This window comes from Rana temporaria, chromosome 7 (genome assembly GCF_905171775.1).
Source record: "Rana temporaria chromosome 7, aRanTem1.1, whole genome shotgun sequence".
Lineage (NCBI taxonomy): Eukaryota > Metazoa > Chordata > Amphibia > Anura > Ranidae > Rana > Rana temporaria.
The window spans coordinates 155,848,325-155,863,259 of NC_053495.1; the positions used below are offsets into that span (position 1 = coordinate 155,848,325).

Here is a 14,935-nt window from a genome sequence, read left to right on the forward strand (position 1 = left end):
GGCGGACTGACCATTGGGACTCCCGGGCACTGCCCGAGGGCCCAATGCCTCTAGGGGGCCCCATCAGGGTTGCCAGGCTCAATAAAACCAGGGATAGTATGTAAAAATCTGTGTTTTTTTACATCTGTCTCTGATATGTCCGAAACCGGCATGCTTTTGATGTTAAAATTCTGAGATTTTAGCTGCCCCGCCTCTGCACTGCCTCCTGACGTGGTGGCCATCTGTAAGCCTGGGGGCCCCATAATCTTCTATTGCCCGGGGGCCCCATGAGTTGTCAGTCCACCCCTGGCAGGGCCTACATCCATTTAACATGATTTCCCTTTGAGAGAGTCACACCACAAATGACATCTTTGTTGCAGGGGATGCTCAAAATCTACCTTGTGTCTTAGTGCAGATGTCTGGTAAAGTCAGTGAGCCAATCACACAAGCAGGAAATGACATTTCTGGGAGGAGTTCTCTACACCATCTGTGCACAGAACACCTCCAGGTAGCCATATTGCTTTTTACATAACATTTCAGTGCCTCAGATTGAAAAGAAAAGATAATTTTTAATATCATTCAATTATAATATGACTTGTGCCACAACTATATATGCTATATTTATTTATTTTTTGTTAGCTTTTTTCCCCACAAAAGCGGAGTTACCCTTTAACCACTTGAGATCCGCGCTGTAGACAAAAGATGTCCACAGCGCGGCTCTCAAGTGCCGGGTGGACATCCCTGGACGTCCTGTTGTTTACCTCCCCCCGTGCGCGCCGCTGGAGGCGCGCAGCGGGGAAACACTGTGCCCGGCGCATTGCTGGGAAGCCGGTGCGCGTGCCTGGCGGCCGCGATGTCCACCGGGTACCCGTGATCGGCGCTGACAGCAGGGATGTGGAGCTCTGTGTGTAAACACAGAGCTCCACGTCCTATCAGGGAGAGAGGAGACCAATGCTGTGTCCCTTGTACATAGGGACACAGCATCGGTCACCTCCCCCAGTCAGTCCCCTCCCCCCACACACAGTTAGAACACACCCAAGGAATACATTTAACCCCTTCCTCACCCCCTAGTGTTAACCCCTTCCCTGCCAGTCACATTTATACAGTAATTAGTGCATTTTTATAGCACTGATCGCTGTATAAATGTGAATGGTCCCAAAATTGTGTCAAAAGTGTCCGATACGTCCGCCGCCATATCGCAAAAAAATATAATTTGGGTACAGTGTTGTATGACCGCGCAATTGTCATTCAAAATGCGTCAGCGCTGAAAGCTGAAAATTGGTCTGGGCATGAAGGGGGTTTAAGTGCCCAGTAATGAAGTGGTTAATAGAACAGACTGACATTAGAAGCTGATTGGTTACTATGCACAGCTGCACCAGATTATGTGTGTCCCAGTTTTAGTAAATCTCCCCCAGTATGTAATAAAAAGTCTGGATGCTGGCAATTCTTTGTTCAGGGGTAAAGTTCTGCTGTAAAGAGATAGATGACCTCTCTGATGCACTGATACTTACCTTGTCATCACTCCACCTACCCTCACCCACTAGAGCTGCTACCAGCCAGTGAAAATCCCCCGTGCTTTGGGTATGAGGGATGTGACCTTCTACCAAGTGACAGTGCTTGGGTCTATCATTACAGAGGAGTGATGTCACTGCTCCCCCTAGTGTCTGACATGGAGGATTGTGGAGACAGCTGTGATGGAGGAAGAAGTGGAGGGAGGCAAGGTGAGTATCAGTGTGTTGGGAAGTCCCTTTATACAGACATTGTCACTTTGCCCTGAATGGATATGGTGACAGTTTTTTTTTTAAGTAATACATATATTTTTTTACAGTTTGAGGGGAACAATTAGATGATAGTGACGTCCTAATATAAAATATCATTAAATTTTGTCTGTAAGGATAACAGTATAGAAGCCGTCATTGCTGATATGGGTATAAAGGGACAGGCTCTGAAGTAGTCACAAATTGGAAGGAACATGTAACCGGTGTATTTATAAAAGACTAAACTCAGTTCCTGCTTGTGTGCCCAAGGATGGCGATTCACTAGATAATGAATCCAGGATCAGGATGACTGCCCTGGAACCTGCAACTTAAATACCAAGTCAGCAATGCCAGTCGCCATATTTCTGCCCTCACAGGTTCCCTTAAGATGAAATGTCTGATTTGATTACCATATAAGCCCATTTCTCTTATTTCCTTGCAGTAAAATCCTGGTAGATGTATTAAAGAATATATATATATATATATATATATATATATATAATAGTAAACTTACCACATGATAATAATTCAGGAAGTAGTTTCCAGCCTAAGTTCATTTACCGACCTTGGGAAGAAAAAATATAAATAAACATTAACTGTTGACAGAAAACCATATTGCTTCATGTCAGGCTTGCAATATATGGACTGTTAAAATATACATAGTCACAGCAAACTGTTATTTCCCTTTGGCATAAAGGTTCTACATAAATAAAAGGTGATCATTGCACCCCTGTCAGTGTTATATGGGTGGTTTCAACCCTCTAACTGCTACATCTGTAGGATAGCTTGTTATGTTGAAAAATAGATTTACTGGCAGGATCACCTGATGAAAATACAGTAAAACTTTGGATTGTGAGCATAATCCATTTCAGAAACATGCTTGTAATCTAAAGCACTTGTATATCAAAGCAAATGACTCCATAAGAAATAATGGAAACTTAAATGATTCATTCCACAACCATTTATTCATAGGTCCTTCCGTTTATAGTCCATATAAAACGATTATAGCAATGTGATAGGTTGTGTAACCATAAAATGTCCATCCACAAATGGAAGCCTCCACAATGGATTAGAAGCAAAATCCAACAGGAGCTCCAGAGTATAAAAGAGAAGAGTGGCGCCTCCAAGTGTAGCAATATGTTGCAAAGTGTTGTACCTTCATTAAATGTAACCACATTGCTACACTTAGAAGCACCTCGCTTCTCTTGTATACCCAGTTGTGACATGACACTACTATATCAAGACATCGCTTGTATATCAAGTCAAAATGTTATTTAAAAATTTAGCTTGCAAAACGCTTTCAAACCAAGTTACTCTCAAACCAAGGTTTTACTGTAAAGGAAAGAAATTCTAAAAAAGAAAACTAATGCAGCCATCACATCTAGGAAATGGTAAGCTGCAATACAATAAATGTTTTCTTTTGCATTGAATAGCACTTTAATTCAGAATACTGGATGTTACTGAAAGATTTTGGCAGAATGATAGCGTGGGCAGGTAAATAACAAATGAATGTTATTATAGCATTAAGCACATAAACCAAGGGAATTGCATTGCCCTTTATTGATTAAGGCAGTAGCTATGCTTTATGATCACATCTTAGGTACTATTGTTTAATAAAGACAAGACACTTTGAATACAGAGGCAGGCAACAAAACACGTAAAGGTTTTGCACTGGTGGCAGTGCATACTGCCCTCTGAAAAGCAATCTGCAGTGGATCACTTTTCAAAGAGGGGTATAGCAGTGACTAGCAGGCAATCCTGCTACCTTCTGAAAGTCTGTTTAATGCCAAAGGGGGATATTTGTATTAAAAACTGAACAGCAACCACAAGTCAAGCGTTGGGCCCACCATTGCAGAGGGTTCACATTGACCTCAACAGTAGAGTTCACAGGCGGTGTCACCTGTCATTCTGCAAGATGAGTTCAAATTGCCCTGGCCACGGCATGTGTACAGCCCCAATTTGGCTGCAATGTTATTTAGGTGGGTGGCCGGGGGGTTAAACTGCAATTCAACAGCCTGTTTTACTGCCGCCCGTGTGAGAGAGCTCTAAAAGGCATGGAAAACCTTACAGTGAAAGATTGGACACTTGCGTATCCTTGGTTTGAAAACAATGTTGGAAGTAATTTATTTAAAACATTTAAATGTCAAAAGTGAAAATGTTTTGGTGATTTGCCTTTTTATTATAAGGACTTTACAAAGTACAAGGGGACATCATCTGTGAATGGAGGGAAGGAGATTTTATAAAGAATTTACTTACAGTAAGGGTGTAAGCTGTGGAATGCTTTACTGCAGGGGTGTCAGACTCAATTTCATTGTGGGCCGCATCAGCATTACCATTGCCCTCAAAAGGGCCGGTTGTATCTGTAAAATGAGATGTCCAGCACATCCCCCCCCCCTTACATTAGATGTCAAGAGCCACCCCACCATCAGAAGTTGTGTCCCCCACTCTCCCTTACATCACAGTGCACCCCCCTTTCCTTATGCTGCTGCTGGGAAAAAGCTGGATGTATTGCTTGAAAGCAGAAAGTAAGGCTCTGGAGGAGGGCTGGAGCTCTCTCACAGCTGCAGGAGAGGTGCGAGGGCCACAAGAAATGGCCTGGAGGGCCGCATTCGGCACACGGGCCTTGTGTTTGACACCTATGCTTTACTGTATGATTAATAATGATATGGGAAATAAAATAAAAAAAAAAGAATAAATGATATTCTTGCAACTACAAAAGTCATAAAACGAAGGCCAGTAGAGCGATATTTTGGCCCAGGGATTTGATCCAACTGCCCTTAGTGCTTCAAGAAATAATTGTTTCCTCCTTTGTGGAAATGGCAACCGTTTCCCAAGGGGTTTTGTTTTGCTAACCTGAACCAATTCTGCAGGAGCTGATAAAGTTTGTATTTAATAGTCGTCAGGTTTGTTTCATTTAATCCAGTGCCAGAGCCGTTTTTGCACTTTTTGTTGCTGGAACACAGCGCTGTATACTGTATATAACTGACGCTACATACAGTTTATACAGCGCTGACAGTATGTGAATCTGTTAGTGAAGATAATGGTTTGTTAGGCCTGCTTGATCCAAACTAACTATTTTAAAGTGAGAAAAAGCTGGAGTTTGGCTTTAACACTTTGCTGTTTTCAGTATACTAATTTTCATGACAGTATTCTTTTGATGACTCTAATGCCGCATACACACGACCGTTTTTCATAATTATAAAAATTGCAGGCAATTCGTGGCAAACTGCCTGCGATTCAAAACGCTGTAGAATGCAGCCGTAAGCAGGGCAGACACAGACAATAAACCCTTGTGAAGGGTCTGGTTTAGGAGATCAGCATGTTTGTGTATTAGTAGCTAGTGTAGCTTTAGAAATTAGAATTATTAACAGTTTAGATTTAAAGATTTCTACAGAGTTATGGAGAAGATTTGGTTTTGCCCGGAGTAGTTCTGTGTAGGTGTAGTGGAATGTAAGAGTTAACATAAAGGTTGGACAAAATACATTTTCCCCCCTCACTTACAATGCAGTTGTTATTGTTAGAGAGAACTTTATCTTTGATCATTTGCTGTTGCTGTAGATAAACTGCACTTAAAGAAATGATTATACTTTTATACTGTATATGATTTAGCCAAACCCAAAAGCAGAATCTCCAAAAAAATACTATTTGAAAGACAGCATATGCAAAGCCATATTTACTAAGGAATGTATTTCAAACTTACCACAGAACAAAGTAGATCGCCAGCCACATCATTCTATATTAAATATAAAACAAGATAATCAATACACTGTGGTAAGTCTATTTAATAAGAGAAATATTGTTTTAAGTATTTATACTGTTAAATTTTTTCAGCTGTAAACAACATAATAAAGAGGTTACAAGTTTTTTTTCTTTAGCTGTAAAGTAGTTCTGTGGGATTTTTATTCAGGAAAATGTAATTTAAAAAGTGTTCTTCGATTCCTGGCTGCTTTTCTGGATCCCACTATACAGTTCACCCAATGTAATATTAGCTGTATACAGCAGAATGAGGAATGCATATACAGTATAAATCACAAACCAACAAAACATTTACCCCAGTAAGTTCAAGTATCTTTGCAAGCAGATCCCGAAGAGTATTCGGACCAAGAACGTCCAGTGTTTTTCCCTTAAATAAAACAAATAATTTAGTGAAATCCTAAAACTACATAGAAACAGTTTTAGAGGTTAATGCAAAGTATCATTATTTAATACGTTTATTGCTTTATATATCTGCTGTATGTTTTAATTGGTTTTATAATTGCTATGCTTTTTTTGGTGATTTTTTACAGCATTGACTTTGTTTTGGAGCTTTTAACTAATTCTGGCTGTGACAGTAGGAGAAAGGTTGCTAAAGAATGACTAATTAAGGTAAAAATATCTCCCTTTACTCTACTGAAAAGTACCAGGGGGAGGGGAGGGTGAAAAAGACAGTTCTGTCATTTACAGAGACATCTGAAACTGGCATTTTAACAATCTGCTAGAGAGATCAGTTCTATTTTCAAAGCTTTCTTGCCATAAGAGATGTGTGTGCATGTACAGAGCCATAGAGAAGTGATGGTTTGGAAAACGAAACTAGAATCTCCCAGTACTGTGGTCCTCAGGAAACAGACAATCAGGAAGTATCCAGAACAGAGAAAGATTACAGCAACATCAGAGCAAAAATGAACAATGAGGACATGAAACCAGGACTGCAGTAAGGTAAAGGAAGCAATTTAGCTAAAAAAAAAATTCCTTTAGTGACCCTTTAAGTATGCTGCAATAGGATCCTGCAATGCAATCCCGAGTGTGGCTCGGGGTTACCGCTAATGGTACTGAAATTCCACCCTGAGCCACACTCGGGAACACCGCTATGAAGGTTAAACTGCCTATGCCAAACAAAAACACCCGATTTTTTTTTATTGAATTATCACCAAATGCCTGTTGTAATAGAGCTAAATTTTTATTTGCACTTTTGCCAATTGCCATGCAAATTTTTATGTTAATCCAATGCTCCAGATTCCTGCCACTCATTTTCTGCCAACAGTGCAATGCATACAAGTATTATTTCTTCTACTACTCTGTAAAGACTAAGTGAACTGGTCTGCAACCCAGGAGAGTGCAAGTTAGATCAAGTGAGAACACGCTGAAGTGTAAATGGCTGTGTGCCTCACCATCATAGTGCTATGCCACAGGCATTCCGGGAATTCAATTGCCACACCTCATACTGTGTGCTTATAATTCATCCACATTGGGTCTCTACACCTAAAACTGAACTGCTAGCAGAGCAGGGTGAGAGTTTGCCTCATCTTCTAATCATCAGTGTTAGCTTAAATCTGTCTGGGAATCTGTTTTGTTCATCTTCTCCACTCCTATCCTCAGTGTGACTTGTGTGGCTATCTGGTCAGGTCTTGTTGGTATAATACTAAGATTAGTCAGTCATTTGCAGTAAGTGGGCACAAGATAGTTGGCTTAGGGTGGCAGGAAGTATGAATCTCATCCTGGCTCTTTGGAATAATTAAAAAATATATATATTTTCCTCAGTTTAGGGCACAGCTTATCAACATGTACCCCAAGAGATACTTCAAGCATTTTTAAGGGGGTACACCCACTTGTAAAAAAATAATCCATTATTAACAGTGCAATGTTTTATCAAATCAAGTCAGATGTAAAACAGATCACAAAGGGTACTAAATGATCGATGTATATTTGTCAAGGGGTGCAGTACAGGATACAGTAATGATGAGAGGGGTGGTGGGAGGACCAATAAGTGCAGTGGAGGTCACAGGAAATGGACACTCCTGGAAGTGTCTGTTTAAGAAGGAAATTCACTTTAGGATTTCCCTGAATAAGAATGGTGTTCAGGGTTCACGGGAAGCATGATAGGTATTTTGTTTTCTTCTTTGCAAGCACAAATCTCTTTAACAACTTAAGAACCGCCTCCTGCACATTTACGTCGGCAGAATGGCACGGCTGGGCACAGGCACGTACCTGTACGTCCCCTTTAAGTGCCCAGCCTTGGGTCGTACGCACGGCCGCGACCCGGTCCAAAGCTCCGTGACCGTGGCCACGGGACCCAATCGCCGCCGGTGTCCCGCGATCGGTCACAGGAGCTGAAGAACGGGGAGAGGTGTGTGTGTGTAAACACACCTTCCCAGTTCTTCACAGTGGCAATGTCACTGATCGTCTGTTCCCTGATATAGGGAAAGGCGATCAGTGATGTCACACATCTAGCCCCGCCCCCTACAGTTATAAACACATATGAGGTCACACATAACCCCTACAGCGCCCCTAGTGGTTAACTCCTAAACTGCAATTGCCATTTTCACAGTAAACAATGCATTTTTATAGCACTTTTTGCTTCTGAAAATGACAATGGTCCCAAAAATGTGTCAAAATTGTCTGATGTGTCCGCCATAATGCCGCGGTCACGAAAAAAACCGCTGAACGCCGCCATTAGTAGTAAAAAAAAAAATATTAATAAAAATGCCATAAAACTATCCCCTATTTTGTAAACGCTATAAATTTTGCGCAAACCAATCGATAAACGCTTATTGCGATTTTTTTTTTACCAAGAATAGGTAGAAGAATACGCATCGGCCTAAACTGAAAAAAAATATTTTTTTTTATAACTTTTTTGGGGGTATTTATTATGGCAAAAAGTAAAAAATATTGTTTCTTTTTCAAAATTGTCGCTTTATTTTTGTTTATAGTGCAAAAAATAAAACCCGCAGAGGTGATCAAATACCACCAAAAGAAATCTCTATTTGTGGGAAAAAAAGGACACCAATTTTGTTTGGGAGCCACATCACACGACCGCGTAATTGTCAGTTAAAGCGATGCAGTGCCGAATCGCAAAAACTGGCCAGGTCCTTTACCTGCGTAATGGTCCGGGTCTTAAGTGGTTAAGCAGCTTTTTCTTAAAGTAGTAGTAAACTCTGTACTACCACTTTTACCTACAGGTAGGCCTATAATAAGGCTTACCTGTAGGTATAAAGAATATCTCCTAAACCTGTACGGTTTAGGAGATATTCCCCTCGTAATGCGCCGCTGACTGCAGCGGAGCAGGAGCAGCGGAGATCCTCAGCTAAAGGCCTGGCAGCAAAGAAAGAAGTCTCCCGCGTGCACGCACGGGAGTGACGACATTGCCGCTCCAGCCAATCACAGCACTGGAGCGGCGATACCTGGAAGACATACTGAGGCAAGATGACATCTCCCTCGGCATGGACCAGCTAAGTTCCTCACAACTCGTTCCAAGGTAAGTATTTCATAATGAGCTCATTATGGCTTTTGCTTTTCAGGTGTGAAAAAAAACAGCAGCGGGTTTACTACCGCTTTAAAGTAGAACTAGAGGCAACTTTTTTCATTTTGGACAGAGTAAGTGAGGATTATAACCTCTGACAGTTTTTTCTCATATGTGTCCCATTTGGGGGATTTCCCTTCACTTCCTGTCCCATAGCCAAAACAGGAAGTGAGCAGAAATCACTCCAAAGTGAAGGAATCCTAGAGTGTAACCAGAACTGTAACCAATGTCCCCATTGGAAGATTTCCCATATTTTTCTGTTCTGGTGTCAGACCAAAATTGTAAAATTTCTTTTACTTTCACTTTCAAAGATAACGGTAAAAAGGGCAAATAGAGAGGGGGAATATCCCTGATGGGGCACACAAAGCAATAAAAACAAAGTTGCGTCATTATATACTTTGTCACTTTAAGCTGAATTTTGTTAGTGCACTTCTTATAAAGCCTGAGAAAATGCTCATTGCTTATATGCTTATTTTTTTAATCTATAGTTTTTATTCCAACAGAACCTGCTGAAGAGGTTTCAAGAACAGAATTGTAAGGATGAACATTCATTTAAATACATTTTGGAGAACATTCTTACCAGTTCAACAGAATCTGACAGTCCAAGTTCCCCCAAGATGCATGGAACACGTTTCTGTTTTAAAATAGGTAAACAGGAGTTTCATACATGAGTATATATATATATATATTAGGCTCAAATGTGACACAATCCAAGAATGAAGTATGGTAAAAGAAAAAACAGTAAAATGTTGCTATAATATATGGTCTCTTTACCCTCTCTGGTAAATAGTCACATTTCACCCTCATGACTAGGGATGAGCCTGATGTCAGTTTGTTCTAAAATGAACCACACATATGGGGCATTTGTGGCAAATTTGAGTGCCGCAGAACGCCCCATAATGCACTGCCAGTTCTTTTACTTTATGACACTTTTTTTGGTGAATGGGTAGGGTAACAATATACGCGATACCTCTTCACATAGGGGGGCGGGAACTTAAGGGCCCCCTTGTTAAATGGGGGTTTCAGACTCCTGATAAGCCCACAGACCCCCACAACCACCGGCCAAGAGTTGTGGGAACAAGGCCCTTGTCCCCAAGGGGCTTGGTATGGTTCAGGAGAGGGGACACTTGCTCATCTCCCCCATTCCTGGTCTGCCAGGCTGCTTGCTCAGATAAGGGTCTGGTATGGATTTTTTTAAATTTTAGTGTGGAGTTCCTCTTAATATCCATACCAGACCCAAAGGGCCTGTTAGGGATTTTGGGGGAGACCCTGTTCTTTAAAAGGAAAAAAAATGGCATTAATTTTTTCTTGGATTTTTATCTATATCGCCTGAAGCAAGGAATACTTTACAGCCGCAAGATAATTTTAAATAAAAAAATGTCCTTTGAAAATGTCATTATGCTGCGGCACTGTAAAACACATCACAAAGAAGTCTAAGGCCCCTTTCACATTGGGGCGGAAGCCGCGGTGGCAGTATAGCGCCGCTAAAAATAGCGGCGCTATACCGTCGGATTTGCTGCAGGATTCGGCCGCTAGCGGTGCGGTATTAACCCCCCGCTAGCGGCCGCGAAAGGGTTAATACCGCGGTATTACCACAGTTTCCTATTGTTTTAAATGGGAAGGAGCGGTGAAGGAGCGGTATACACGCCGCTCCTCTCACCGCTCCAAAGATGCTGCTGGCAGGAGATTTTTTTCTCTCCCGCCAGCGCATCGCCCCAGTGTGAAAGCCCTCTGGCTTTCACATTGAGAAGGCTGAGCTGGAGTTTTTCAGGCGGTAGAGCAGCGCTATTTTTAGCGCTGTACCGCCTGAAAAACTCCTCAGTGTGAAAGGGGTCTATAGAAACCCCCAGGCCCAATATGTAAATGAATATTTCATTTTTATTGTTTCAAATTATTAAAATCACTGCTCCTGAATAAACTGTCATTTTAAAAACTTTGCATTGATACATGTCCCCAGGGGCAGTACCCGGGTCCCCATACACTTTTTATGGCAATAACTTGCATATAAGCCTTTAAAATTAGCACAATTTTTCATGTTCATGTCGCATAGACTTTATAGAACCAAACTGGGGGGTGTTCGGCTCATCCCTACTCATGACATTGGTCACATGGTATCTGCCAAATGGGTTTGGGGACTGATGTTTGAGAAGTGACAGCAGTTGGGGCTCTTACTGATCAGTGATCTGTTCCACCTGCAGAGACTCTGGGGTTGATTTTCTAAAGGCAAAGAGACGGTGCACGTTGCAAAGTACAGTTGCATTCTGCAAGTGCAGTTGCTTCAGAGCTTAGTAAATAAGCTGGAACTCTGCTGACTTACACCATCCAATCATGTGAAAGCAAAAAATGCTTTTTTTTTTTTTTTTCCTTGCATGTGATTGGGTACTCTTTGCAAAGTGTACCTTATTTTCTAAGCTCTGGAACAACTACACTTGCAAAGTCTATTAATCTTTAGTAAATCAACACCAATCTGTCCATTGCATCAATAAATATACATTGTTCAGAAGTTTGATAAACATTGCTTAGTACACTTTTAGTTGCATTTCAAAATTACACTGCAATGCTGAGAATTATCCTTCCTCTCCATATTGCCCACTAAAAATATGGCATTTTCTCTGTCTACAGTGTTCATCTCACCAATCCCCATTGATTTTACTCAATGAAATATTTTAGCAACATGAAGGGACACATAGCAGCCAATTGCAACTGGTTTTACTGATGTCAGGACAGACAGGGTGCTTTATGATTGGTTGTTACCTTGTATCAAAGCATGTTTAAGTCTTTTTGGAATATATTATAGCAGATGTTCAGAATTAAAACTTTTATTCTCCAGTTGTCATTTACCATGGTAGGTTTGGAATTGAATAAATGTGAACAGTATATAGTTGCCAAGCCCTGTGGGCTTATTAAAGGAGACATTTCAAGTAGAGCAACTTTTATATACAAAATCTACACCTAGCAATCAGATTTCAACTTATTCCCATCAGTTAAGAAATGATTGGTAATTGGTTTCCATTCCTTACAATATTTTGCATTTACATTACAAAAGGTTCTTACCACTAATTCTTCTACATTAGCAGCAGCATCAGTTGCACCACTTTTCTTTAACTATAAAACAGAAAATAATGAATGCAAATTAATATTTTATCCAACACAGTGCTAATGACATTCAAATACTGATTATAAGATTTCTATTTTGTTTGCTGGATTTACAAAGCAAATCAATGTTAAAGCTGACCCTAACCGGTTCTTCCTGAAATGCAGACATCAACACATGCCTTTAAGCACCCGTGTCAAAGCTCTGAGATCTCTATGTATTTATTTGGAGCTAAGTCTGACACATCCTTGTCTGGTGGATACTGTGGCTTCTATCTATGTAAAGGGAAAGAGGGAAAGGAGGATTCTGGAAGGAGACCAGTGGTGTTGAGACCCGTTAAAGAGGTAGATGGACAATAATACCTATAAAATAAATGTTATATGTCAAAACTAGAGGTGAGTGTAGTGTGAGCACAGAGGGCGATACACATTTATAGCATGAGAGCACTTTTACTTGTGCACCACAGTTGGACTGATCTGTTGTATTTTATAGATTTTAATGTTCTGCATACACTAGTTATTTAGTGATATTTATTCAATTTGGTTGACACCAAAAAAAATCATCACGTGGGACAGTTTTATGTTATTGCATTTATATGAATTTGATTTTTTTTTTGTTATTTATAGCAGCGCTGTACTTTATGAATTAGCGTTTAACAGTCAGAATCCCTAATTCTCTGAGGATTTCATTGGAAATATGTATATGCTGATATTGCAGGACTTTACATATGCAGTGGATGTTGTCAGCCAGTTTGACAACAACTCCCTCGGCTATTGAATTTCATTTTTTCTTTATTTTTTATATATAAAATGCAAATGGAGTTTTAGAGACACACAAAGAATTTGGGAACAAAACGGGATTGAATGATTACTGCAAGAAAATTAGTCCATGAGTTATGCTGAAAGGGTTATATTATTACTGAGTTTAGAATTAAAAAAAATAAATAGCATTTTCACATAGTTTTTAATATTACCTGACAATAAAGGTTTTTCAGACCCGTTACTGCACCCGCAGCATTATTCTGAAATGAAATACAAAAGTTCACACAACAACTCATATCCACATGACAAACATTTATTGACAAATCACAAACAATAGCAAAACTGTTTATACCTTCGTATATTTCTCTGAATACTTTATGACATGATTTAGAGCTAAGCTCCAGATAATTCTATATACTTTTTCACCTGCTAAGAGATTTGTCATTGTGTTCATGAAGCAACCTTAGCAGTCCTGACTTTTCTCTTCTGTTGGTCACTAATGCCGCGTACAGACGGTCGTTTTTTGTGATAGAAAAAAAACGACGTTTTATGTGATGAAAAAAAACGACGTTTTTGAAACTTCATTTTAAAAAACGACGCAGCATACACACCATCGTTTTTTCAAAATGCTCTAGAAAAGCGCGGTTACGTTCAGCACGTACGACGGCACTCTGTTCCATTCAAGCTCGCTTCATACAGTAACTTGCTTCTGAGCATGAGCGGGTTTAAAAACGTTGTTTTAAACGTCATTTTGCCCACACACTATCATTTTAAATGACACAAAAAACGACGTTTTGAAAAACGACACAAAAAATTTAAGCATGTTCGAATTTTTTTTTTTTTGTTGTTTTTCAGAAGACATAAAACAACGTTTTCCCCACACACGGTCATTTTAAATGACGTTTTCAAAAATGTCGTTTTTTTTTATCACAAAAAACAACCGTGTGTACGCGGCATAAGTTTCTACTATTCTGCAGCTCTGTCTGTCAAAAAACATTTATGAATTTTATTGACTGAATACCTGGATCAAATAATGTTTGTTATGTCTTCATGGGGTTCATCTTGATTAAAATATCATGAAGATGTATTATAATGTTCATTATCCTCTGTGATAAATCTGTAAAAGTCTCTTCAGTAAAAATCTTAGGCTGTGTTTGGTATTAGACAAATCTCCAAATGGTATGTAAAAGTTCAGATTCTGGTTCTGTAGCAATTAATAATTCTAAGCGACATTATACAATCTATTATTTCTGCCATTTCTAATTTACAGATGATATTATATATACATACCGCAAGGGCATTCCTCAGGCATTCTGATGCTAAAAGTTTCCCTCCCTATTGGAGAATATTATTTCTAATTAGTATATATGGATAATTAAAGTTTATACATAAAGAAATCATGTAAATCTTCATATAATGCAGTGAACAGAGACATGCATAGGTAAAACACCATTTATGTAATACAATATGAGAAAACATATTGCTTCCTCATATTGTTGTATTTAATAAATGATATATGTTTTACATGAGCAATGTGGCTGATTTCTTCTTCAAAAAGTTGTGATGGTCCCATTTTTGTTATAGTCACACATATTTCAGTGCGGTAATGTACTACATTTTATAAAAAAAAATCCTTGTAACTTGCCTAATAAAAATCAATTTACTCAGCAATACATTGGTAAATATTAGGATATTCATTATAGTAAACAAAATAAAAATGTTGTCAATATACAGTTTTGACCTTACCACTGCACAAACAGCCTTAAACACGGGTTCAGATAGTTTCAGTGAATCCTAAAAAACACAAGACAAAAAAAGATGATTAGTATAATTTCTATACACACATTATAGTAAGGCCTGTACCCCGTCCTCATAGGCTTCAATGGGCTGTCTGCACACACCACTTGGTGGCTCAAGCTGCATCAACACACGGCCCAATCACAGACTGCTGGTCTAAAGCCTCGTACACACGGCCGAGGAACTCGACGTGCCAAACACATCGAGTTCCTCGGCCAGTTCAGCCCTGAAGCCGCCGAGGAGCTCGGCGGGACGAGAGCTCCCATAGAAC

General features: G+C 39.7%; 2 protein-coding genes across 2 annotated transcripts in view; one reads left to right on the forward strand and one right to left on the reverse strand.

The window, feature by feature from the left end:
• LOC120945796 (ranaspumin-like) overlaps nt 1–14,935 on the reverse strand; it is a 36,828-nt gene that overhangs the window by 2,264 nt on the left and 19,629 nt on the right. Inside the window, exons 7-14 of the mRNA XM_040360206.1 lie at nt 14,614–14,661; nt 14,158–14,202; nt 13,080–13,127; nt 12,067–12,117; nt 9,593–9,646; nt 5,788–5,859; nt 5,437–5,469; nt 2,251–2,301 (exon numbers count right to left, since the gene is read on the reverse strand). Of these exons, the coding sequence (XP_040216140.1) occupies nt 2,290–2,301; nt 5,437–5,469; nt 5,788–5,859; nt 9,593–9,646; nt 12,067–12,117; nt 13,080–13,127; nt 14,158–14,202; nt 14,614–14,661 (363 nt within the window). The 3' untranslated portion in view covers nt 2,251–2,289. The remainder of the gene's footprint in view (nt 1–2,250; nt 2,302–5,436; nt 5,470–5,787; nt 5,860–9,592; nt 9,647–12,066; nt 12,118–13,079; nt 13,128–14,157; nt 14,203–14,613; nt 14,662–14,935) is intronic.
• Nucleotides 12,113–14,935, forward strand: part of LOC120945794 — a 67,079-nt gene continuing 64,256 nt past the window's right edge. Inside the window, exon 1 of the mRNA XM_040360203.1 lies at nt 12,113–12,450. The gene's annotated coding sequence lies outside the window, so the exon portion shown is untranslated. The remainder of the gene's footprint in view (nt 12,451–14,935) is intronic.